General features: G+C 34.7%; 1 protein-coding gene across 1 annotated transcript in view; it reads right to left on the reverse strand.

The window, feature by feature from the left end:
* Positions 1-15737, reverse strand: part of LOC140449721 (dynein regulatory complex protein 9-like) — a 52268-nt gene extending 36531 nt beyond the window's left edge. The window contains exon 1 of the mRNA XM_072543043.1: positions 15440-15737. Within this exon, the coding sequence (XP_072399144.1) occupies positions 15440-15678 (239 nt within the window). The 5' untranslated portion in view covers positions 15679-15737. The remainder of the gene's footprint in view (positions 1-15439) is intronic.
* Between the last annotated feature and the right edge of the window lie 5060 nt (positions 15738-20797).

Here is a 20797-nt window from a genome sequence, read left to right on the forward strand (position 1 = left end):
TGATATTCATTAAATCTTGCAGCTCCTCTATAGTGTCCGCTATTATGGCCGTATCGTCGGCATATCTTAGTTTATTAACAGAAAGACCATTAATAATGATGCCTTTTTCCTTCTCTCGTGCAAGTTGAAATATCTTTTCTACATAAATGTTAACAGTAAAGGAATGAGTCATGTTTTAAAAGTAGCAGTTCTGATTCTTTGCAGGTTTTAACTATCTATGCATTTTGTTACTTTTATTTTTCTTCTAATTGTTTTATTAATTATTTTGTATACTTCGTAATTTCTCTTTACATTTCTTCGTTCTTTCATCATGAATAGAACTTTACTCCTCTGAGATCCAACTTTTCTTTGATAGTCTTCTATTTTGCCCGATGACATTTTGTGAAGCCGTATGTATGTTGGTTTTGATGTCTTCCCACAGAATATACCGTCTTTCTCATATTTACTTATATAAATCACAATTTAGTTTTTTAAATTCCATTTGTAGCTTCGCTCTCGTTTATATTATTACATCATCATTAACGGCGTTATATCTCTTCGTGAGTCTTTCTTAGAGAGTCCTTAGTGAGATATCCCATCTGGTCTTTCTCAAAACATATTGTTTATACAGCAATTGTCGTTACTGCGTGTCACATGTCCTGCTCATTTTAGTGTATTGGCCTATTTCTCAGTACATTTTCCTTTTCGAAGAGAGAATCTTACTCGTTGTTGGGACTGTGCATCCATTCGTTTGTCACGCTACCTCTGTAAGGTCCTTAAATTAGTCTAAGGATTTTACGTTCCTACACAGCAATTCATTTATTTCTTTTTTTTTTCTTGGTGTCCATGTTTCCTTCCGTGCGTGACTGCTTGTCGTATTATTGTTGTGTATATCTAAATTTTTGAACCTCTTGAGAAAAGTTTTGACCCAATTAGATGTTGCAAACAAAGATGTATTTGCTACCAGCATTCGTGTTTCAACTTCTCGTTCTACTTTGTTGTTAATGGTGATTGTCGCTCCTACATATTTAAATTCTTTAACCACCTCGAAGTTATGATCACTTATTCGCCATCGTTATTTTGAAATGACCATGTATTTTGCTTTATCTTCATTTACTTTTGGACCAATATTTAATGCAGCTTATTTAAACCCCGAGAAAATATCCTTAACTTCGAATGTTGATTATGATCTCTACGGCATCTTGGCCTCCCGAGAAGCTGTGTCTGATCTTTATGATAAAATTAGAGTTTAGTCTTTTTATTCTGTTTTCTTTCTCTTTCTTTTATATAACATTAAACCAAATTAAATTAATTTTGTAACATTATGACATTCTATCTCTCCAGTCCTAACCAATAAACAAACAAACTGGAACATATTTCGAAATGCACTTACAAAAAATATCCATGAACTTGCCACTCAAAACAGAAATACAAATTGAAAACGCTGTACAATATCTTACTACTTCCATACAAAAGGAGGAATGGAGTGCTACTCCTGAACAAACAATATGGAAGAAAAGCATTAATTGTTCTCTGAGTGCAAAGAGCTTGATTGGAGAGAAAATAAAACTAAGGAGAAAGTGGCAAAAAACACACACGCAACTATTGACAAAGCAAACGTAAACAGAATTACCAGAAGACTTAAAAATATGTTAAAAAAAGAAAAAAATAAGAGGATACAAATGTATCTAGAAAATCTGACGCCGTTCAAAGATACAAAGTATTCTTTATGGAAAGCGACAAGAAAATTAAAAGGGTCACAAGACGTTATAACTCCTTTAAAAATTGTCAAAGATAAATGGGCAAGAACAGATACAGAGAAATCCGAGACATACGCAGAACATATTTGGAAAATATCAAGTCCATTTACCAGAGTAGTGCCTGTAGAACAAGAAGAACCATCTTATTCTTTTCTTGACGCTCCATGGCAAATGGAACTACCAATCTTCCAATTTAACATTAAAGAAGTAAAACAGATAAATGAAAAAAGATATAAAACTCAACAAGGCACCGGGATACGATCTTATTAAGAACTAATGGTAAGGTCCTTCAAGAACTAAGCCTTAATTGCTACAGAATAATTACTATGATCTTCAATGCTATATTAAGCCTGCACTACTTCTCTTTGCAATGAAAAGTGGCACAGATTATACACTTACAAAAACCTGGTAAAGATCCAAAAGATGTCAACTCATACAACCGATAAGTTTACTCTTACTCATTTCAAGGTTTTCGAAAAACTTCTGTTGAGAAAAATCAAACCAATATTGGACAAGAAGGGTCTTATACCTGACCATCAATTCGGATTTTGTAATCAACACGCTACAATAGAAAAAGTGCACTGATTATACACAACAATAAGAACTAGTCTCGAAAACAAGCAATACTGTAGTGCAGCCTCTTTAGATACCTCTCAAGCTTTAAATAAGGTGTGACACACAGGACTTCTGTACAAGTTAAAAAAAACATACCTTACACTTCCTTCAAACTGCTTAAATCATACTTTACAGAAAGAAGATATCTAGTAAGGTATAGTGAAGCCTGTACAAAACTCTACCCCATAATATTTGGTGTACTTCAGGCTAGTGTGCTCAGACCGATCTTGTACCTGATATATACACTTACCTGGCTGAGTTACCAACAAGCAATAATCTTACGTTTGCAACTTGCAACATTTGCAGCTGATTTTGCTTTTCCAAAATCTCATAGTAATCTAGTAATAGCATCAGAGATACTGCAACTACATCTTAACAAAACTAATAAATGGTTTAAACTCTGGAGAATTAAAGTAAATCCCTCAAAATCCACACATATTACATTTACTCTAAGAAGAGGTATATGTCCACAAAGTTAACCTCGATGGACATCCTTTACTCCAAAAGAATGACGTAAAATATCTAGGCATTCGTTTGGACAAACGATTAACATGGACCAAACATATATGCACTATATAACAGCACTATTCAATAAGATATATGACACAGGTAAAATACCAACAGCCTGGTTAAAATCAACATTCGTAGCATTACCAAAAAAATCGAATTCCTCGCAATGCGATGATTATTGAATATCGAATTCGACAATCGAATCCATACACGAACTCGCAAGAAGTGCAAGTTCCAGATTAGTAACACTCAATTCGGATTCCGAAACGGATTGGGAACACGAGAGGCTCTTTTTGCTTTAAATGTGTTAACGCAACGATGCAGAGACATGAATGTAGATGTATATGCAAGTTTTATTGGCTATCGAAAAGCATTTGACTGCGTTAACCATCAAAAGATGATTGAAATTCTGAGAACAACTGGAGTTGACGAACAAGACTTGCGAATTGTCTCAGAACTATACTGACACCAATCGGCAACAATTGAAATAGAGTACACAACATCCGAAGATGTACAAGTCCGACGAGAAGTGAGACAGGGTTGAGTCTTATCACTGCTACTGTTTAATTTATATTCGGAGTCTATATTCAGAGAAGCATTAGACGAGGTCCAAGGCGGAATTAAGATTAACGGAATCAGCATAGACAACATCAGATGTGCTGATGATACCGTCTTAATAACAAACAACGCACAAGAACTACAAAATATAATTAATGCGGTAGTTCACCACAGCGAAATGTTCGGTTTACATATTTACGGTTCCAAAATTAAAACTTTAGTATTTTCAAAGACACCAATAAACGTACATGTGTATGCCAAGGGTCAAATAATAGAACAGGTAAATTCCATAAAATATTTGGGAGCAAATATCAATAGTCAGTGTAATCCAAAAAAAGAAATCCTATCAAGAATCGAACAAGCAAGGAAAGCATTCATAAGCATGAAAACATTTTTTACAAGATCGGACCATAGTCTGCAGCTTAGAATCCAAATGATCAGATGTTACGTTTTTTCTGTCTTACTGGATGGCTGTGAAAGTTGGACAATGGACTCTGAAATATAAAAAAGAAAAGATGCCTTTGAGATGTATATATACAGACGAATGCTGAGAATTCCATGGGTACAAAGAGTTACTAATGTTGAGGTACTTCGTGGCATGTGTAAACAAAAAGAATTACTAAGAATAATCGCAGAGAGGAAAATGCAATACTTGGGTGATGTGTTGAGAGGCGAAAGATACGAATTACTTGATGAATCAAGTTATACTGGAAGGAAAAGTACAGGGCAAAAGATCGGTAGGAAGACGCCAGAACTCGTGGCTGAAAGACCTGAGGAGATGGTTCGACCGCTCATCCACAGAAATCTTTCGCGCAGCAGTTTTCAAAACTACAATTGCTATTTGGATCGCCAACCTTCGAAAGGAGACGGCGCCATGAAAAGAAGAAACATATATGGACAAAAAGACTACAACTAGGAATTTTAAACATAAAACTTTACTGGATGCTGGGAAAAAACGCACACCTGTCGATCGACAACAAGCTGCTGATATACAAAGTTATAATAAAACCCGTTTGGTCATATGGTTCGCAGGTCTGGGGATCAGCTAGCAAATCTAATGTTAAGAAAATAGAAAGATTTCAATCTAAAACTCTAAAACAATCGTTAATGCTTCTTGGTATAGAGCCAATCTTCCCTAGACCTATCAAACCGTTCCTGACAGTGCCTACCCCTAATAGCACACTTACGTCCAGTGGACGTCCATAGTACGTCCCTCACGACTTTAAGGACGTCCCTCGAACGTCCGTTTTGGTCATATGGTCTACACAATTTACAAGAACAGTAGATGCTTGTAGACAAGTCAGTATAAATCTAATCGACATAAAAAATGTTTTGTAATGCATTTATAACATAATCATTGTAAATTAAAAGAAGTTGAACGACTAGACAGTAAAATATGCTGACCAGTATGAAGCTGATTCTTCAGATTTACTGTCAAAAAATCAATCAGTACAGTCTCGAAAATTTTAGGAATAGCAGAAAAAATTATAATGGAACGATAATTAGGAATCAATGAGTTAAGGATAAAATCGATAAATAAATTGTGATGGAAAGTGACCCTGTCAGAGATTTATTAAAAATAAGCCATAGAGGCCTACATAAAAAGAATGCACAATTCCTTAAAAATAAGTTAAGATATTTTGTCTGGACCAAGACCTTTATTGGTATTAAGACACTCTAAGCATGCTAGAATGTCATAAATTTCAATAGTTAAAGAGACAATATGGCTGTGACTGATATGAGACCTTTGACTACACTTGTCTACATAGGAGAAAGAAGGATTGTGAAGACTGCTAAAGAAATTGGCAAAATCGTTGAAAATTACTGTGGCTCACTAAAAACAGAACCATTCAACTTTCCTTATCCCTTGCCATTCTGATTTCCCTTACAATTGTGTGCAGTGGTTCCTGAGATACAAACGGTCAAAGTTGGTCGGCATTTGCGACGAAGTTATAAACAATAGAATCATAAGCTTTGAACCATTACTTTTTCTTTCGGAGCTCTTTCAAGATATTTATATCATATATTATAATAATAAAACAGAATGCTATTGCGCGTAAAAAATACCAAAAAACTAGGTTAAAGAAAATTTAATTTCAAAGGTGCTTTTCGGATTCATTGTGGTTCTCTAATTCTAGTATACATTCTCTAGTCTGGCCCTTTTTAAAAGGTCTAATAGATTCGAGACTGATCCTTCCATGAAGTTTTTTGTCGGTGGCTTTTCTTCGCCTAATGTAAAGAACCGCATATTTACCAGGCTATCGCACTGACATAAAATGTGCTCCGCTGTTTCTTCCTCTAGGTAACAAATTCTGCCTAGATCATCATCTGTCAATTCATTAGCTTTAACTGCATATTCAGCTTACAGTGCCTATTAACACTAACACCTAATATGGCTTTGACTATTTTCCTGTCTTTGCTTATTAGGTCTACTGTAAATTTTGGCGAATGTTTCATAATGAACTGTTTCGTCTGTCTTTGTCCTGGCGTTAATTAGTTCTGTTTCTTTACCAACCCTCTCCAGTACTTCTTTATTTGTAATACTATCAGTCCATGAAATTTATTTATTGCCTTTGCAACACCGCAGAAGATTTCCGATCCAATGAATGGCAATATTAAGCCTTGTTTGGCCATTTCATCCGCTTTTTCATTGCCCTTATTACCCTCGTGCCCTGGTACCCAGATTACTGTAACAATGTTACCGTCTCCTAATTTATTAAGAGCATCCACATAGTTACATACTAGCTTAGAATTGACCTCTACAGCATTGACTGTCTTATGAGCTGCCTGGCTATCTGTAAAAATGGCAATTGAACGGTGCATTCTTTTGGGTTCAATGGGTTAGAGGAAATCCTCAACTATGACCGCAGGATTATACCTCGTACACAGACTGGTCTAAAACTACAGAAGTGTAGAGCGCAGGAATATTCAATAGTGACGGAAATTTAAACATTTCTTTTCCACTAGGATAATGTTTTTAGCACAAATATCTAACGAAAGTGTGCTAGAGGCCATTTAGAAATAGCGAGAATTGATCAATATCATTAAAACGAGAAAGGTAATAGTCTAGATTCCGACCGAGAAAAATTTCATAAACTTGTTAATACGACGATAGCCAACGCTTGAAAACAAGTACGGCACATACAGAAGAAGAAAGATAATGTACCTTTGTATTTCAGGGAGAGATTTTTGCAGTTTAGAAGAGAAATCAGCACGAGGGCTTTCGAACTGAAGCGAATCAATATATGCACAGATAGCAAAGGAGCAATGGAGGCACTCATAAGCCCTAAGGTGGACTCTAAGCTAGTGTGGGATGCTGAGAGGAACTCGATAGACTAGCAATAATAAGAGTGTCACACTGGTATGGGTTTCAGGTCACTGGGAAATATACGACAATGAAAGAGCTGATGCACTTGCCAAAAAAGCATCAGATACAAATTAGTTAGGTCCAGAGCCGGCCGTCGGAGTGCCAAAAAACATCGTCGGCGACCGTAAAAAAGCCTGGATCCGAGGGCAACATAACTCTTACTGGGAGTCGTGTTAACCGATCAAATACATGGCAAAATATGTGTTGGACGGGCATGTGCAAATAGAGTTTGCTTACTGGATATACACCTGTCAAGGGATATCTGTAAACAATGGGGCTATTTCATAGAGACTTAAGCTGCAAACTCTCTAGTAGAGAACCTGAAATTGTTAACTATATAAATATATCTTAAATGAACTCGAGCCACTAGATGTCAAGCAGCAAACACTTTTGGGAGATTTTAATACTGTTTTATAAGGGGATTAAACCACAAATGATTGTTATGGGAATTACCTTTGTGTAAATGTTTTGACTTCTTATCCGGAATTTGCCTTTTAAAATATTATATAAGAAATTATTAAGTACATAAATTTGCAGATTTTTATTAATTGGCGCTGTGTGTTCATCAAACTAAAAGAGTTTAGCAGGTAAAAGCAGAATTTACAGGCAAAATATATTATAAGACTCTGGTGGTAGAATTTTATGTAATATTAAAGAGCGCTGTACCAAATGGGAAAATTACATAATATAATTATTTAAAAATAACCAAATAATCTACCAAGAAATAACATCTAACCGAAATACTGGCCCACCAATTTTAATCTCAGAAGTTCAGAAGGCCATCGACCAAGCGAAATAAACGAAACCAAATACCCGCAGAATTGTTACAACTATTAGGTGATGAGAGTGTTGCGATTATCACCTTCTTCTCTAACAAGATATACAGCAGCATTAAATTACCAGACAACTGGTTAGAATCAATATTTAAAACTATTCTCAAGAGTAGGAATGCCAGTAAGTGTAGCGACTATCGACTTATCAGTTTAATGAGTCACACGCTCAAAATTTTTATGAAAATATTGTCGCATATATAAACTTTGTGAGGGGATAACTGGTGATAAGCAGTTTGGTTTCCGAAACGGTATGGATACTCGGTAGGCTCTTTTTTGCATGTGAATACTAATACAAAAGAGTTTTTAAGGGTAAAGTTTCTATTAAAGGTGGTGTCAGACAGGGATGTGTTATGTCACCGATATGTTGTTTAATGCCTACACTGAATCAGTTTTTAAGATAGCGTTAAATAATCGTCGCGAAGATGTTAAAATTGGTGTGAAATAGTGAAGCATATTTAAAATTTCTTTAAATTATTCCCCTTAGAAAATTACTTTCACGCCACCTATGTCTATATATATTTTGTTAAAAGCCTTAAAAATAACCCAAAAGCAACAAGCGATTTGTTACGCTTCTTTTTAAGAACGAAATAATTCATGTTTGCTGCTCTTTTTAACTTTTATTTGTTAAATAGAAATCCTTCCTCAGTAACAAACAAATCAGGTTCTATTGTGAAATACCCAGTTTACCTTCTAAGAAAAACGAAGATGTTGGTTTTCGGTGAAATTATAATTTCTGTCAAGAGAAAGTGGTTAGGTTACAAAAACGACCACACTAGCCTTGGCATTTAAGTATAATTTTCGCGTGGCACTCTTCGGCCAATACTCCCACTCTTTTTTTATCCTTTGCTGTGGCAAGCGGTTTGTCTCCATCAAATGGCGGTAAGTGTATTTTCAATTCACCCTTATCTATATATCTTCACACAGTGCTTCCTATATTAACTATTTTCCCTTTTGTCAAACAGACGTCTTCATATTCGAAGAAACGAAGTCACTTCTGTTTGCCGTTCATTCGTCTCTACTGTTTTTCTCTACCGTTCGTATCTACTATCCGTCTCTACTGTTCATCTCTACTATTTACTACTACCTGTACTGTATTACTACTGCGTGATCTTCTTGTTCTGCTGCTTCTCTTTCTTCCTTTTTGCCTACATCCATTTGAGAGATTGCGGATTGACACACTGTAATTCGTTACTGTACCTAAATCATCCACGTCGCTTGAGCAGTCCGCAATATACCTGTTGCGATGGCGTGTCAAGTGCCTTTATTATTGATACAGTTCTATGAAAGATGTCATTACCTATGCCTACTGACTGCCGGCTAAGTACAATGCAGATTATCCAATTGTGTGTACCGACATTTTTAACTAAATCGTAAGAAGTTGATTTACGACTTCAGTTCAGTGACTTTGTTTATGGCTAACTCTAACCGAACGAACTATTTATCAGTATAAAACTACAGTATATATACGTTAAATTACGAACCATTTGTTTTATATGTAGTTTATATTTATGATAAATTTGAGGTGATCACGATCAAAAATTTAGTAAATTCGTATTCTCAAGGCATAAAAATCACTTATTTGACGAATATTGATGTAGATACTATTATAATATTCCTTGCTTGTTTTTTCCTATTCTTGAGAATACTAAATTATTCGTAATTATTTTTCACAAAAAAAATTTTTTGTTAAAATCCACAAGGAAACTAAGTTCCTGTAAATAAAAAAAAAATTTATATTTTTTGTTGTATTCAATAATAAATTGTGCAATAACTTATCTCGTGCTAACTGTTCAGTAAAAATTGTTATAGTGCATTTACTTTAACTACTATACCTCAATATAACTTTGTTGACGAACTATTTGCCTTTTATTTTTTTTTGTATATAAATTTATATTTTTGTGCATGGTGTATCTCTTTCAGGCATTGTTATTGATTTATATTACTATTTGATTTATCATGCTCAAATGTAGTGCCCAAATATTTCCCTTCTCTTATTACCGTTCTTTGTGTAACCTCTACGCTGTCAATAAAGAGGGTACAATATTGCTAATAACATCAGATACGCAGATGATACCGTTATAATGGCAGAGGGTCGAGAAGACCTTCAAACCCTGTTGTAAGCTGTAAACAATGAATGCATTAAAAAGGGCTTAAGAATCAATGCAAAGGGAACAAAATGGATGGTGGTTGGAAAAATTAATATCAAAGAAGAGAAAGTACTAACATTAGATAACAAAATCTTAGAAAGGGTGGAATACTTCAGATATCTGGGTACTGGGATTGACTGCTGGGTAGAAAGTGACCAGGAAATTTTGACCAGAATAGAACTTGCAGGAAAATGCTTTAATAAGAAGTTTGTCATTGACCACTCGTCTAAGAGTATTGAAGTGCTACGTCCAGTCCCCTTTGTTTTATGGATGTGACACCTGGATAACAAAAACAAAAAATCTTAATAAATTAGAAACCTTTGAGTTGTGATTTACCGTCGCATACTTAGAATACACACATACCACTTACTAGTGAAAAAGAACCTGATAGAGAAGTCTGCAGGATACAGAAAATCATTGGCACTGATATTTGGCGATTACGAGAAAGCATTCAATACCATAAGCCATCAGAAAATATTAAAAGCATTGACAGAATGCCGAATAGACCATCGCTACACTAACATAATCAAATATATCTACCAATATGCTACAGCTAGTGTAAGACTATCTGAATAAGAAACAAATAAATTATGTATACAGCGAGGAGTACGGCAAGGAGAAACCGTCTCTCCAAAGCTATTCACGACGCTTATAGAACATACTTGTAAGAAGGCACATCTAGACGAGCATGGTATCAACCTTAATGAAGAGAAGCTCAGTCATTTAAGATTTGCAAATAACATCGTCCTTATAGCCGAATGTATGGATGATGCAATAATAATGTTTAAAAAATTATATCACTCTTTCTTGGAAGTCGGACTAAAGAATAATATGAACAAGATGCAAATAATGACTAATTTGGTGCTAAATCAAAATATTGCTGTTTGGTAGCGCTTTTGGTAAACGTGCTGGGCGGAACGTGCTGGGGTAAACGTTTGGTAGCGCCAGATGTTTGGTGTATCTCTGAGAGAACGAATCCCAAACGAAGAAATACGTGGTAGAACAAAAACAACAGAACGCCATCGAAAAATCACACCACTAACATGGTATTGGGCAGAACACGTCGCCAGATTATCAGACAACCGATGGACAAAACGTATTGTCGAGTGGAGACCAAGAAGAGGAGCAATTCGGAGCAAAGGACTTCCACCAACTAGATGGACTGACGACCTAAAGCGTGTTAATAATTGGATGCAAGCCGCACAAGACAGAGACAGATGGAAAGAGCTAAGGGAGACCTATGTCCAACAGTGGACGTATGCAGGTTGATGATGATGATGACTCAGAATCTAGTGGACAGTGTGTGTGTGTGTCATCGAATTTCCTGACTGTGGACTTAATCCATTAGCCGAACTTATTTTTGCTCTACAGATATTTATGTCACATATTACTATTAAAATAAGATTTTGTATTTTTAAGATATACCTAGATTCTATAATAATAAATGGATAATTTAATCTTCAGCTACAATCATACAATATTACACATTTATATAGATATATCTATATCATAAAATATATTCTAGTATTATTCAACATTATTCTTTATTGTGTGTTTTTTATTATTTTTTTTTATTATTTTCTTTTTTTTTATTTTTATTTTTTTTTTTTTTATTTATTTATTTATTTATTTATTCATTTTTTTTTTTAATTACATTATAAGGAATGTCAACAAGGAGTACTTCTGCTCAGGGGTCTTTCAGAGCAATGCACAAACACAAGACTAGACCACGGAAAGATAGGTAAACAAATGGGATAAACACAGGTATTAATAGTTCACAATTTTAATTTTATATTAAGTATGTGTTTAATTAGGATCTCATATACACGTTCGTCTAAACTAGATAATATTGTTTTTAGATTAAAAGGTCTTGTAATATTGGTTTCTCTATATACTTGATTCATGAATTGATTTATTTCTATTATCTTTAGTCTACAGTTTAGTATCATGTGTTCTGCAGATCCTAACTCACCACATTCACAAAGATTACTATCACTAAGACCTATTTTAAATTTGTGTTCTGGAACTAGGCAGTGTCCAAATCTAAGTCTGCATATGTATGAAACAACGATTTTTTCGCTGTGGTAATGATTAAACCATGATTTAGCTGGAATATTTAATTGTATGTTTTTGTAGAATAGCCCTTTAGTTGAGTTGTTATACCATTGTTGCCAGGTTTTGGTTTTATTGCTGGTAATATTAGCGTAAACATCATTTAATGTTAATTTATATTTACTTTCATTTTCTTGTTCGGTGGCCTTCTTAGCTAGAGTATCTACTATTTCATTGTGTTTAAGATTAGAGTGAGCTTTTACCCAACAAAATGATATTTGTTTGCCCTTAGCCCTAAGTGCGATATATGCTTTAATAATGTCAATATATATGTAGTTTGATATGTCCTTCAAACTTTCCAGTTTAAGTAAAGCACTTTTGCTGTCTGTAAGGATTAGAAATTTCTCTTCGTTATTGTTTATACTGCTTATATACTGCATTGCTCTCAGTATTGCAATAAGTTCTGCTGAAAATGTTGTAAAATTTTCATTAAGTCGTATACCCTCTTTATACCTTGTCCTAGGGTCCCACACGGCAGCGGCCACTCTCGAATTCATTTTTGAGGCATCGGTATAAATTTGGTAATGTTCCGGAAATAAAGTTTCTATATCCACATTAAACATGGCATTCCTTAAGTAAACTGGAAATTTCGAGTAATCTCTCATGTAGGTTGGTTGTATGTTTGGTATATTGTTTAGATTTATCTGAAACATGGATGGCAGAGTTGATGTGTATAGGTTATTTTTAAATTGTCTTATTCTATTGTAACTTTCGGCAAGAAGTAATGTTGGCTTTTTCCTCCAGTATTCAGTGGTTAGGTCATTTATATAAAGTTTGTGGCAGTTGTTACATATTATGCTCTCTTTAGTTATCATTTTAGTTATAAATTTTTCACACATAGTTTTCCTTCTTAACCATAGTGGTGGTTCATTACATTCTACGCTTAGGTTTGATATTGGAGTACTCATCAAAGCTCCTATACATAATCTGAGGCATTTATTTGAAAGGATGTCTATTTTTTGAAGATGGGTTTTGGCGGCTTGATTGTAAAAGTAACATCCGTAATCTAATATTGATCTTATGTATGATCTATACATTAGTAATGCTATGTTGGGATCTGCTCCCCAGGTTGTATAGTTTACTGCTCGTAACGCATTGTACCCTTTGTCAGCTCTTGCTACGATGTACTCAATATGATCTTTCCAAATCATTTTCCTATCCAGTATAATACCCAAATATTTAACTTTAGGTTGAACTTTAAGCGAGACATTTTGCAACTCCACTACTTCTGGAATGTTTCGTTTTCGGGAGAATATGCAAGCTTGTGTTTTTTTGGTAGATATGTTTAATGTTATTTGATCTAGGTCTTCTTGTAGATGTTTAAATACTGTATTTATTTTACTACTGCCTTGTTCTATTTCCAATTGATCTACATATATGCATATATCATCTGCGAATTGTAATATTTTACCTTGTTTGCTAGTAATTATGCTTTGACCTATATGAGCTGTGTAAATAGTGTATAATATTGGACTTAAGATGCTCCCTTGAGGTAACCCGATGTTTGAAACTCTCGGTCCTATTAGTTTGTTATTAATTTGAAGATAAAGAGTTCTATTGATGTAAAGTTGATGAAGTTTCCAGCAGAGTATATCTGGCAGTCCGATTTCTTTCATTTTGTGGTATAGAAGTTGTAGGTTCACATTGTCATATGCATTTTCTATGTCTATGAATGTAGCAAATACCGACTTGTTGACGGAAAATGAGTTATATATATCCAGTATTAAGTGCGTTAAATTTTCCATCGTAGAACATGATTTTCTAAAGCCGAATTGTGTTGCAGGTATTTTAGAATTTTTTTCTAACCAGAATTCTAGTCTACATTTAATCATTCTTTCCATTGTTTTTAACACACATGATGATAGAGAAATGCCTCTATACGAATCCGGACAGTTTGGTGATTTGTGTGGCTTAAGAATTGGAACTATAATGTACTCTTTCCATGCACGTGGTATATCCATACTCATCCAGATATTGTTTATTGCATTTAGTAGTTGAACTTTCTTATGTATGGGTAAATTATACAACATACTATAGTGTATACCATCTAATCCTGGAGCTGAATTATTATGTCTTTTTAGGCAGTTCTTTCTAGTGGACAGGGCAAATATATAACGAGCGTCTACTAAAGATCATGCACAAGGAGCTAGAATTGATCAACATCATCAAAATGAAAAAGATCCAATACTTCGGTCATATTTATGAGCTCAGTTCATCTGTATAAACTGTACATTCGTCCAGTTCTGGAATATTGCGGAACTGTTTGGTGTCCGATATTAGTGCGCGATCGTAATATTCTCGAAAACGTACAGTGGCAGTGCACGAGGATGTCTTTTGGTCGCTCAAGACCTAAGTATACAGAAAGACTGAATATGGCCAATCTCGCTACATTTGAACAACGTCGACTTAGAGGAGATTGAATTATTACGTTTCGGATAGTAAAATACAACTTTGGAAATGTGAGGGATATGTTTATACTAGACAATGACAATCGTCTTCGTGGCCACAAACTTAAGTTTAAAAAGGAAACTTTTTTAACAACAATTAAACAATTTTTTCTCTGTAATCGAGTGGTTTCGATATGGAATAGCCTTCCGGCTGAGATCATAGATCTGTCAATATTTTCAAAAATAAACTGGATGACCATCTGCTCCATAGTTAAACATTTAATTTGTACCAAACACTTGCTGTTACCTATCTTTTTGTATATTTATTTAGTTAGTTAGTGCTTGCATACTATATAACATTGTATTCACATGAGCATATGGGTTTTGCGACCCCTGCTCAAATTTATTGTAAAATAAGTAAATAAAAAATATAATGAGAAGACCTAAATATCGCTTACTCCGGTTGCTCGTTTAGGGCAAAATCGAAGGAAAACGCTGGCTCGGAAGAAAACAACTGTCCTGGCTACGTAACATTGGACAACGCTTGAAAACAAGTACAGTACACGAAGAGGAAGAGGGGTTTATCAATTGGCGCTATACACATACAGCTTCAATTGATGAACATTTAAAGGTTACCAAAATTTTTTTTTTAAATGGTTTCCGAATTCAAATTTTTAAATTTTGATTTTTGAATTACCATTAAAATCAGTTGTGGTTTTCCATATAAAATAATTTTTAACTTAAACATATCACAAGAAAACAGTCTGAGAACCACTTTTTGAAGACTAATCAAATGATTCCAAATTTATATGGCACCGATTCACTAGACCTTTACAAGCTGGGACAGAGTTCCAGAATTCTGAAATTGGTATCATGAATAAATGGAAGATGTACCATAAACCAATTGGCTATAGTAGGGCCGATTTATAACAGACAACTTTTCAAAAAAGTCATTTATAAGGACGGAGGGGCAAACACGCAGTCTCACGGTGGAGCCGCCACCGCTACTGACGGTCGTGAATAGTCATTACTTGTATTACGTATATTGTCTATTTCTACGCCTAAAAAATTTGCACTTTTCATCTATCCGCCTCAATGGAACCAATATCTACAGGTTATACCAAAGGAAACTACTTATACGTTTTATAGAATTTCTTCTAATGACACTTACCTTTCCACGACATCTCTATACCTCAAAATATTTTCATCAAAAGCTATGTTATTTCGAGTATTTAACGTACGCAAAATATAAAGTTCATGTAATGCTTCTATTAGAACACTCTCCATAGCTGTTGTCATAAGGTTTATTTGACCAATTAGTTGAGACACTCGAGGCCATCGGCTGCTGGAAATTGAAACTTTTTCATATTCATGTTTTTGAGTAGACTTATCACTTTTATTCCCAGACATATTAAAAAAAATCCACAAAAAGATTAACCCAACATGACAAATTCGATGTCAAAACAAAACTAAACGTAATAGACATTTGTGAAATGTCAATTGAGAATAAAGTCGGCTTTGTTGTCCGATTTTTACCGAGTTGCTTATTATATTTGAAATACCGCGGTATATTGGGCGAGTACCGATCTAACACGATGAGATTTTTTGTATAATTCCCGTCTCCGGTCGGATTTGAACACACGATCAGTGAATTTTTACTACGCTATTAAAACGTTAAAATAAATTGTTGCGTTATAGTTGTATTAATATAACATTTTCATCATTCCCTGTAAATAATAAATATCGAAACTTTTTAAAGAAATAATTTAACAGAAAATTCCGAAGGCACTTTTCAGAGCATCATATTTTTCAACATTTTTATTGTTCTAAGAAACTATATGTTTCTATAACTTTGAACAAAGTTTATAAAGATGTCTCTCGCGTTTGTTAGGTCTTTGCTTACAACAGGTAAAGGCCAAGAGATACCGGCAATATTGAAGTCACCAAATAAGACAAAGTTTTCAAGGTTTGAAAGAAGTTCCATTGTTCAATTAAGATTATGTCATGTTTTATGACAGTACTATCTGGAACGATATTCCTGGCATGCCTGGAACATTCATGCCATGTGAATTACAAATGAATTTAGAGAAATTTTTAGACATAAAAGTTCAATGTTAGGAACAACATCCATATGGGCAATAGATAGCAAAAGTTTCAGTAGTTGTTTCTAAAGACTGTGTCATCATCAACAATGGATACATTTTTGGTTCTTGCCTTTTCTAATGTCTTCCTTTTATTTCGTAGAATTTGTTTAGCTCCATAGTCATTATTCATTACCATTTTGACCATTCTAGGAAATTTATTAACAAGTTTGCTTGCCTGCTCTAAAGAAAATAGGTGCACTAAATTCTGCAATGTGTAAAATTTCTTTCAAACATTTTTTGTCTTGATTGTTTTAGTTTAAATATCGCCTGTAGCAGGGCCGGCGAAAACAGGCCTGCAATGGAATCACTACAGACGGGTACCTCTGTTTGAAGAGAGCCAAAATGAGTTTTTTTGTATGTTATACAAAAAAGTAAAGTAGGAAAATTAATTTTTTAAATGTGGTTCCAATTTCAGTCGTAATACGCTAATCTGTGTTTGTTATTTTTGCATCCCACACGTAAAGCACATAATTCCTACCGTGTTGTAATATAGTTTAATGGTAAATATATATATTATGTTTTAATAAACAAACAACTTTGCAATTATTTGAAATGCTACGTTTATTGCCTTCAGATTTCTTTGAAGTTATTTAATGGTTTTGTGTCAACAGTTAGGGGCTTAAATGAATGATTTGTAATAAAATAAATATTTTACATAAAATTTATTTTATCTGGAGCTTGGTCAATTTTGTATTCTATATGTTTAGTAATATAGAATACATTGTCAGCTTATTGTGCAGATAAAAGAACAGTATTTAGTGTTACATTCAATTAACATAAAATTATATTTGGTAAGTATACTCTACTTTTATTACATTGCGGTTTCAGATTACTGCACAATTATAATATTGAGGTTTTAAAGTTATTATTTTTGTTTCTATTTTATTTATTTTAATTCTTCTCTCTCCTGTTGCCGACCAGAATGTAGCTTCGACTTTTTTAAATAATTTTAAACTGTTTGTCCTGTTTGTCTGTAGTGTTATGTTCAACTTTATGTTAATTTTATGTTTATGCCATTCTGGGGTTATTGGATAGCCCAAAATTGACTAAATGTCCCTGAAGATGCTCTAGTGAGCGAAAGTACTTGCGCAAGATTTAATTAATAAAACTGTGCTCGATATTTGCCTTTATTTTATCAAAATTATTTTTATTTAGTTAAATACTGCTATAATACCAGGACTGGCCTGTAGATTCTGATACTCCTCTGACAAAAACATTTTTGGCACGATTAATACGATCAGTGGCTTCATTAGTGATATTTTTAGCAAATTGCGGTGACGAATGTTGGTCAGTAGATGATAATTTAATTTCTAGATCACTAAATTTCGTTATAATTTCAGCAATCTTTACATCTACTGGACTAATTTTTAATAATTGCAAATGGTCATTATATTCCTTAAGTATGGATTTTAAATTTAAAAACGCTTCAATATTGCTTTAGTATTTTCTGTATTATTATCTGGAATGGAGGTTTGGACGCTAAAAAAGGATAAAAGTAACAGAATAGAAGCGTGGGTTACGAAGTGTACGAATCTGGGTCATGCCATGAGAGGTGAGAGATATGCGTTGCTGCAGATTATTATAGAGGGAAAGATACTGGGCGAAAGAAGAATAGGCCGACAACGTATATACTGACTAAAACAAATTGAGAAATGATACAATTGTAACTCTGTTTAGCTGTTCAAAGCAGTAGAATCAAAGGTGAAGATAGCCGTAATGATAACCAACCTTTTTAAAAGAGACGGCATGGAGAAGCAAAAATAATATCAATTACTAAATTTACTCGACAGTCCAGGGTTAGATAGGGCTCAATACATTTCAGAATTATTAACTCGAACCCTACGACTTAGTGTAGAAATGTCATCTAAGGATATAATAAACTTTGTGTAAAAGTCTGGGCTGAAGGGACAACTTTAACTTATGCCACAATAGACCTCTTCGCTGGAGTGGAAGGGTGGTTAACTACCCACTCTTATTTTACCTAAACTAATCTATAAATAGAGAGTTGGGACTGAGATAAGCGAACCAATGTTCGCTGTGTATCATCATAATACTTCATATAATCACATGCATATATAAGAAATGGCCTTCAAATTGTTTTCAGTTCACATAATTATATAACATAAAATGGATGGGTCAATTAACTTTGAGCAAATTTAAATATCAATCGGTTTGCTTATTTTTTGGCAATATTTACCTTCAAAGTTATTGATTCATTTGATTTGTAATTTTTTGTGAACAAAATCTCAGGGTTGAGCATTTTCTCTTATGAAATGGAAATATACGATGAAAATTATCTGTAATCGACTGTAATTATCTATGATATCTAATTGGAGGTAGGTATATAAATGAAATCGCAGTTTCACACATAATGCAAACATCACTATAATTATTTTTTTCTCGTAATAATTGTTTTTATTAGTAGTAGTACAGAGAAGCGTAGCTGGTCAAAGTATCTAAAGGGGATCGTACTATCCTCTCCCAAGGAGAAGTTCATACATTGGGCGTGGCCGCTACTAAAAGAGAAAATGTGAATCGGGTTGCTACATATATTATGTTAAATGAAAAAGTTCACTCAAGGACCCTTAGATTTGAGGTTTACTCTGTCAGAATAATACATTAGCCTAGGCACTCAATCAGTTATGCTGTTTGATTTCAATTAAAATGTTTTGTTAGTACAGTGTGGCGAATTCTCTACAGTAAAAATAAAAAGGAAAAATCTGTTCACAGGAAGGAACTTTGAATAAAAATCAAAACTGGAAACATCCTATTTTTTAACCTGCAAAATAAAGTTGACGACAAAGTCTACGATAACTACAAATATCGATGACATTACTTCATTGAAATTTATTTCTTCATCGCAAAGAGACGTTTTACTTAACTCGCAGCTTATATTTTACACTACAAGTATTTTTAAGAATGTTCAAAATTTGGAATTGTAATATTGAATTTATTGTCCAAATCATTCCTGGAATTGACAACAGTTGGTAATAAGTACATCTTCAGTGTACTTCTTGGCATTCAGTCTTGTGCAAGAATTGAATCTACTCGATTTTTCATTATTTTTGCACTTTGATGATCGTAATGAGAGTTAAAGTTAAATATATTCTTCAACAAAAATATTGATACAGTGTTATGGCTCAATAAAGTTTAGTATTTCTATGACCTCTAAGATTTATTGTATTAAACTTTTCTTGTATTTTTTTGATAGTTTCTTAGTATTAAGATCAGTTAAAGCAGTCCTAATGCTATCAATAAGTTTAGTATATGCAGAAGAATATAAAATATACAAACTCATCCTTGGAAAGGGAGAGGATCCTGCGGCAGTGAAGTTCTTTTCGGTATGTAAGCTGCTGAAGGAGAAAATGGAAAAGTGTGGGAGAACGAGTGTTGGACTTGCCGCTCCGGCAGCTCTGGGAACTGAGGTGTCGAGAAAGCTTGAGGAGTTGGCGTTCAAATACAGTAGCTTCAAGGTCACAGTGTTTAGAAAGTGCGATAAAAAGGCAAAAGTCAAGAGAGCAAGGGGTAGTCCTCGAACTGGACGATGGTAGTGAGGTGGTAGAAAGGGTCAGAGAAGTTGTTGCGTCGATGCCATCATGCGTTGGGAAAGAGAGGACCAGGGCTGGTACAGCGAGGAGAAGATTTCTCTATATAGGTATAGATGCGGTCACAACAGCCAAGGACGTCACTAACGCAATACAGAGTGGTGCTGGCAGCACTGCGTCATGCGATGTGTTAGGAATCAGGCCTTCACGGAATGGCTTAAACACCCACTGTGGTGGTCGACGAGAATGTTGCGAATGTGTTGCTGAAAAAGGAACGACTGAAAGTTGGCTTTGTAGCATATTGTAGTCGTTTCCGAATCCCTGAAAAATCTCGAGGCTCATGCTTCTGCCTAAATTTAAGGCAGGAAAATATCATCCTATTTGCCTTCTTCTTTGTATTGGAAAGTTGTTCGACCTTGCTCTGCTGGTGGCGGCACGGGACAGGGAGGAACTCTTGCTTCGGATTACGCGTGCGTGTGTTCTCGTTGAGGATTGGATGAGCGAGAATGATCTTTCAGTCGCGGAGGATAAAACGGAGGCTGTAGTACTCAGAGGCCACAGAAAGAAAGACGGTGTTGTATTTAAGTGCGCGGGAGGGACAGTGGCGCCCAAAAAGTACGTCAAATATCTGGGAGTTACTCTCCACCAGGTTGTGGGTTGGGGGACATTTGATGGGGGTGACCTGCAAAGCTATCTAGAGAATGGCTGCGCTGGGGAGGATAATGCCCAATATCGGTGGACCCAAATCCGAAAGTAGAATACAGGACTGTGTCAGCTGCCGCTCTGTGGGTAATTAACAGTTGTGTTCCTTTACATGTGCTGGCAGGTGAAAGGGTCAGG

This window comes from Diabrotica undecimpunctata, chromosome 9, assembly GCF_040954645.1.
Source record: "Diabrotica undecimpunctata isolate CICGRU chromosome 9, icDiaUnde3, whole genome shotgun sequence".
NCBI classification, from domain to species: Eukaryota; Metazoa; Arthropoda; class Insecta; order Coleoptera; family Chrysomelidae; genus Diabrotica; species Diabrotica undecimpunctata.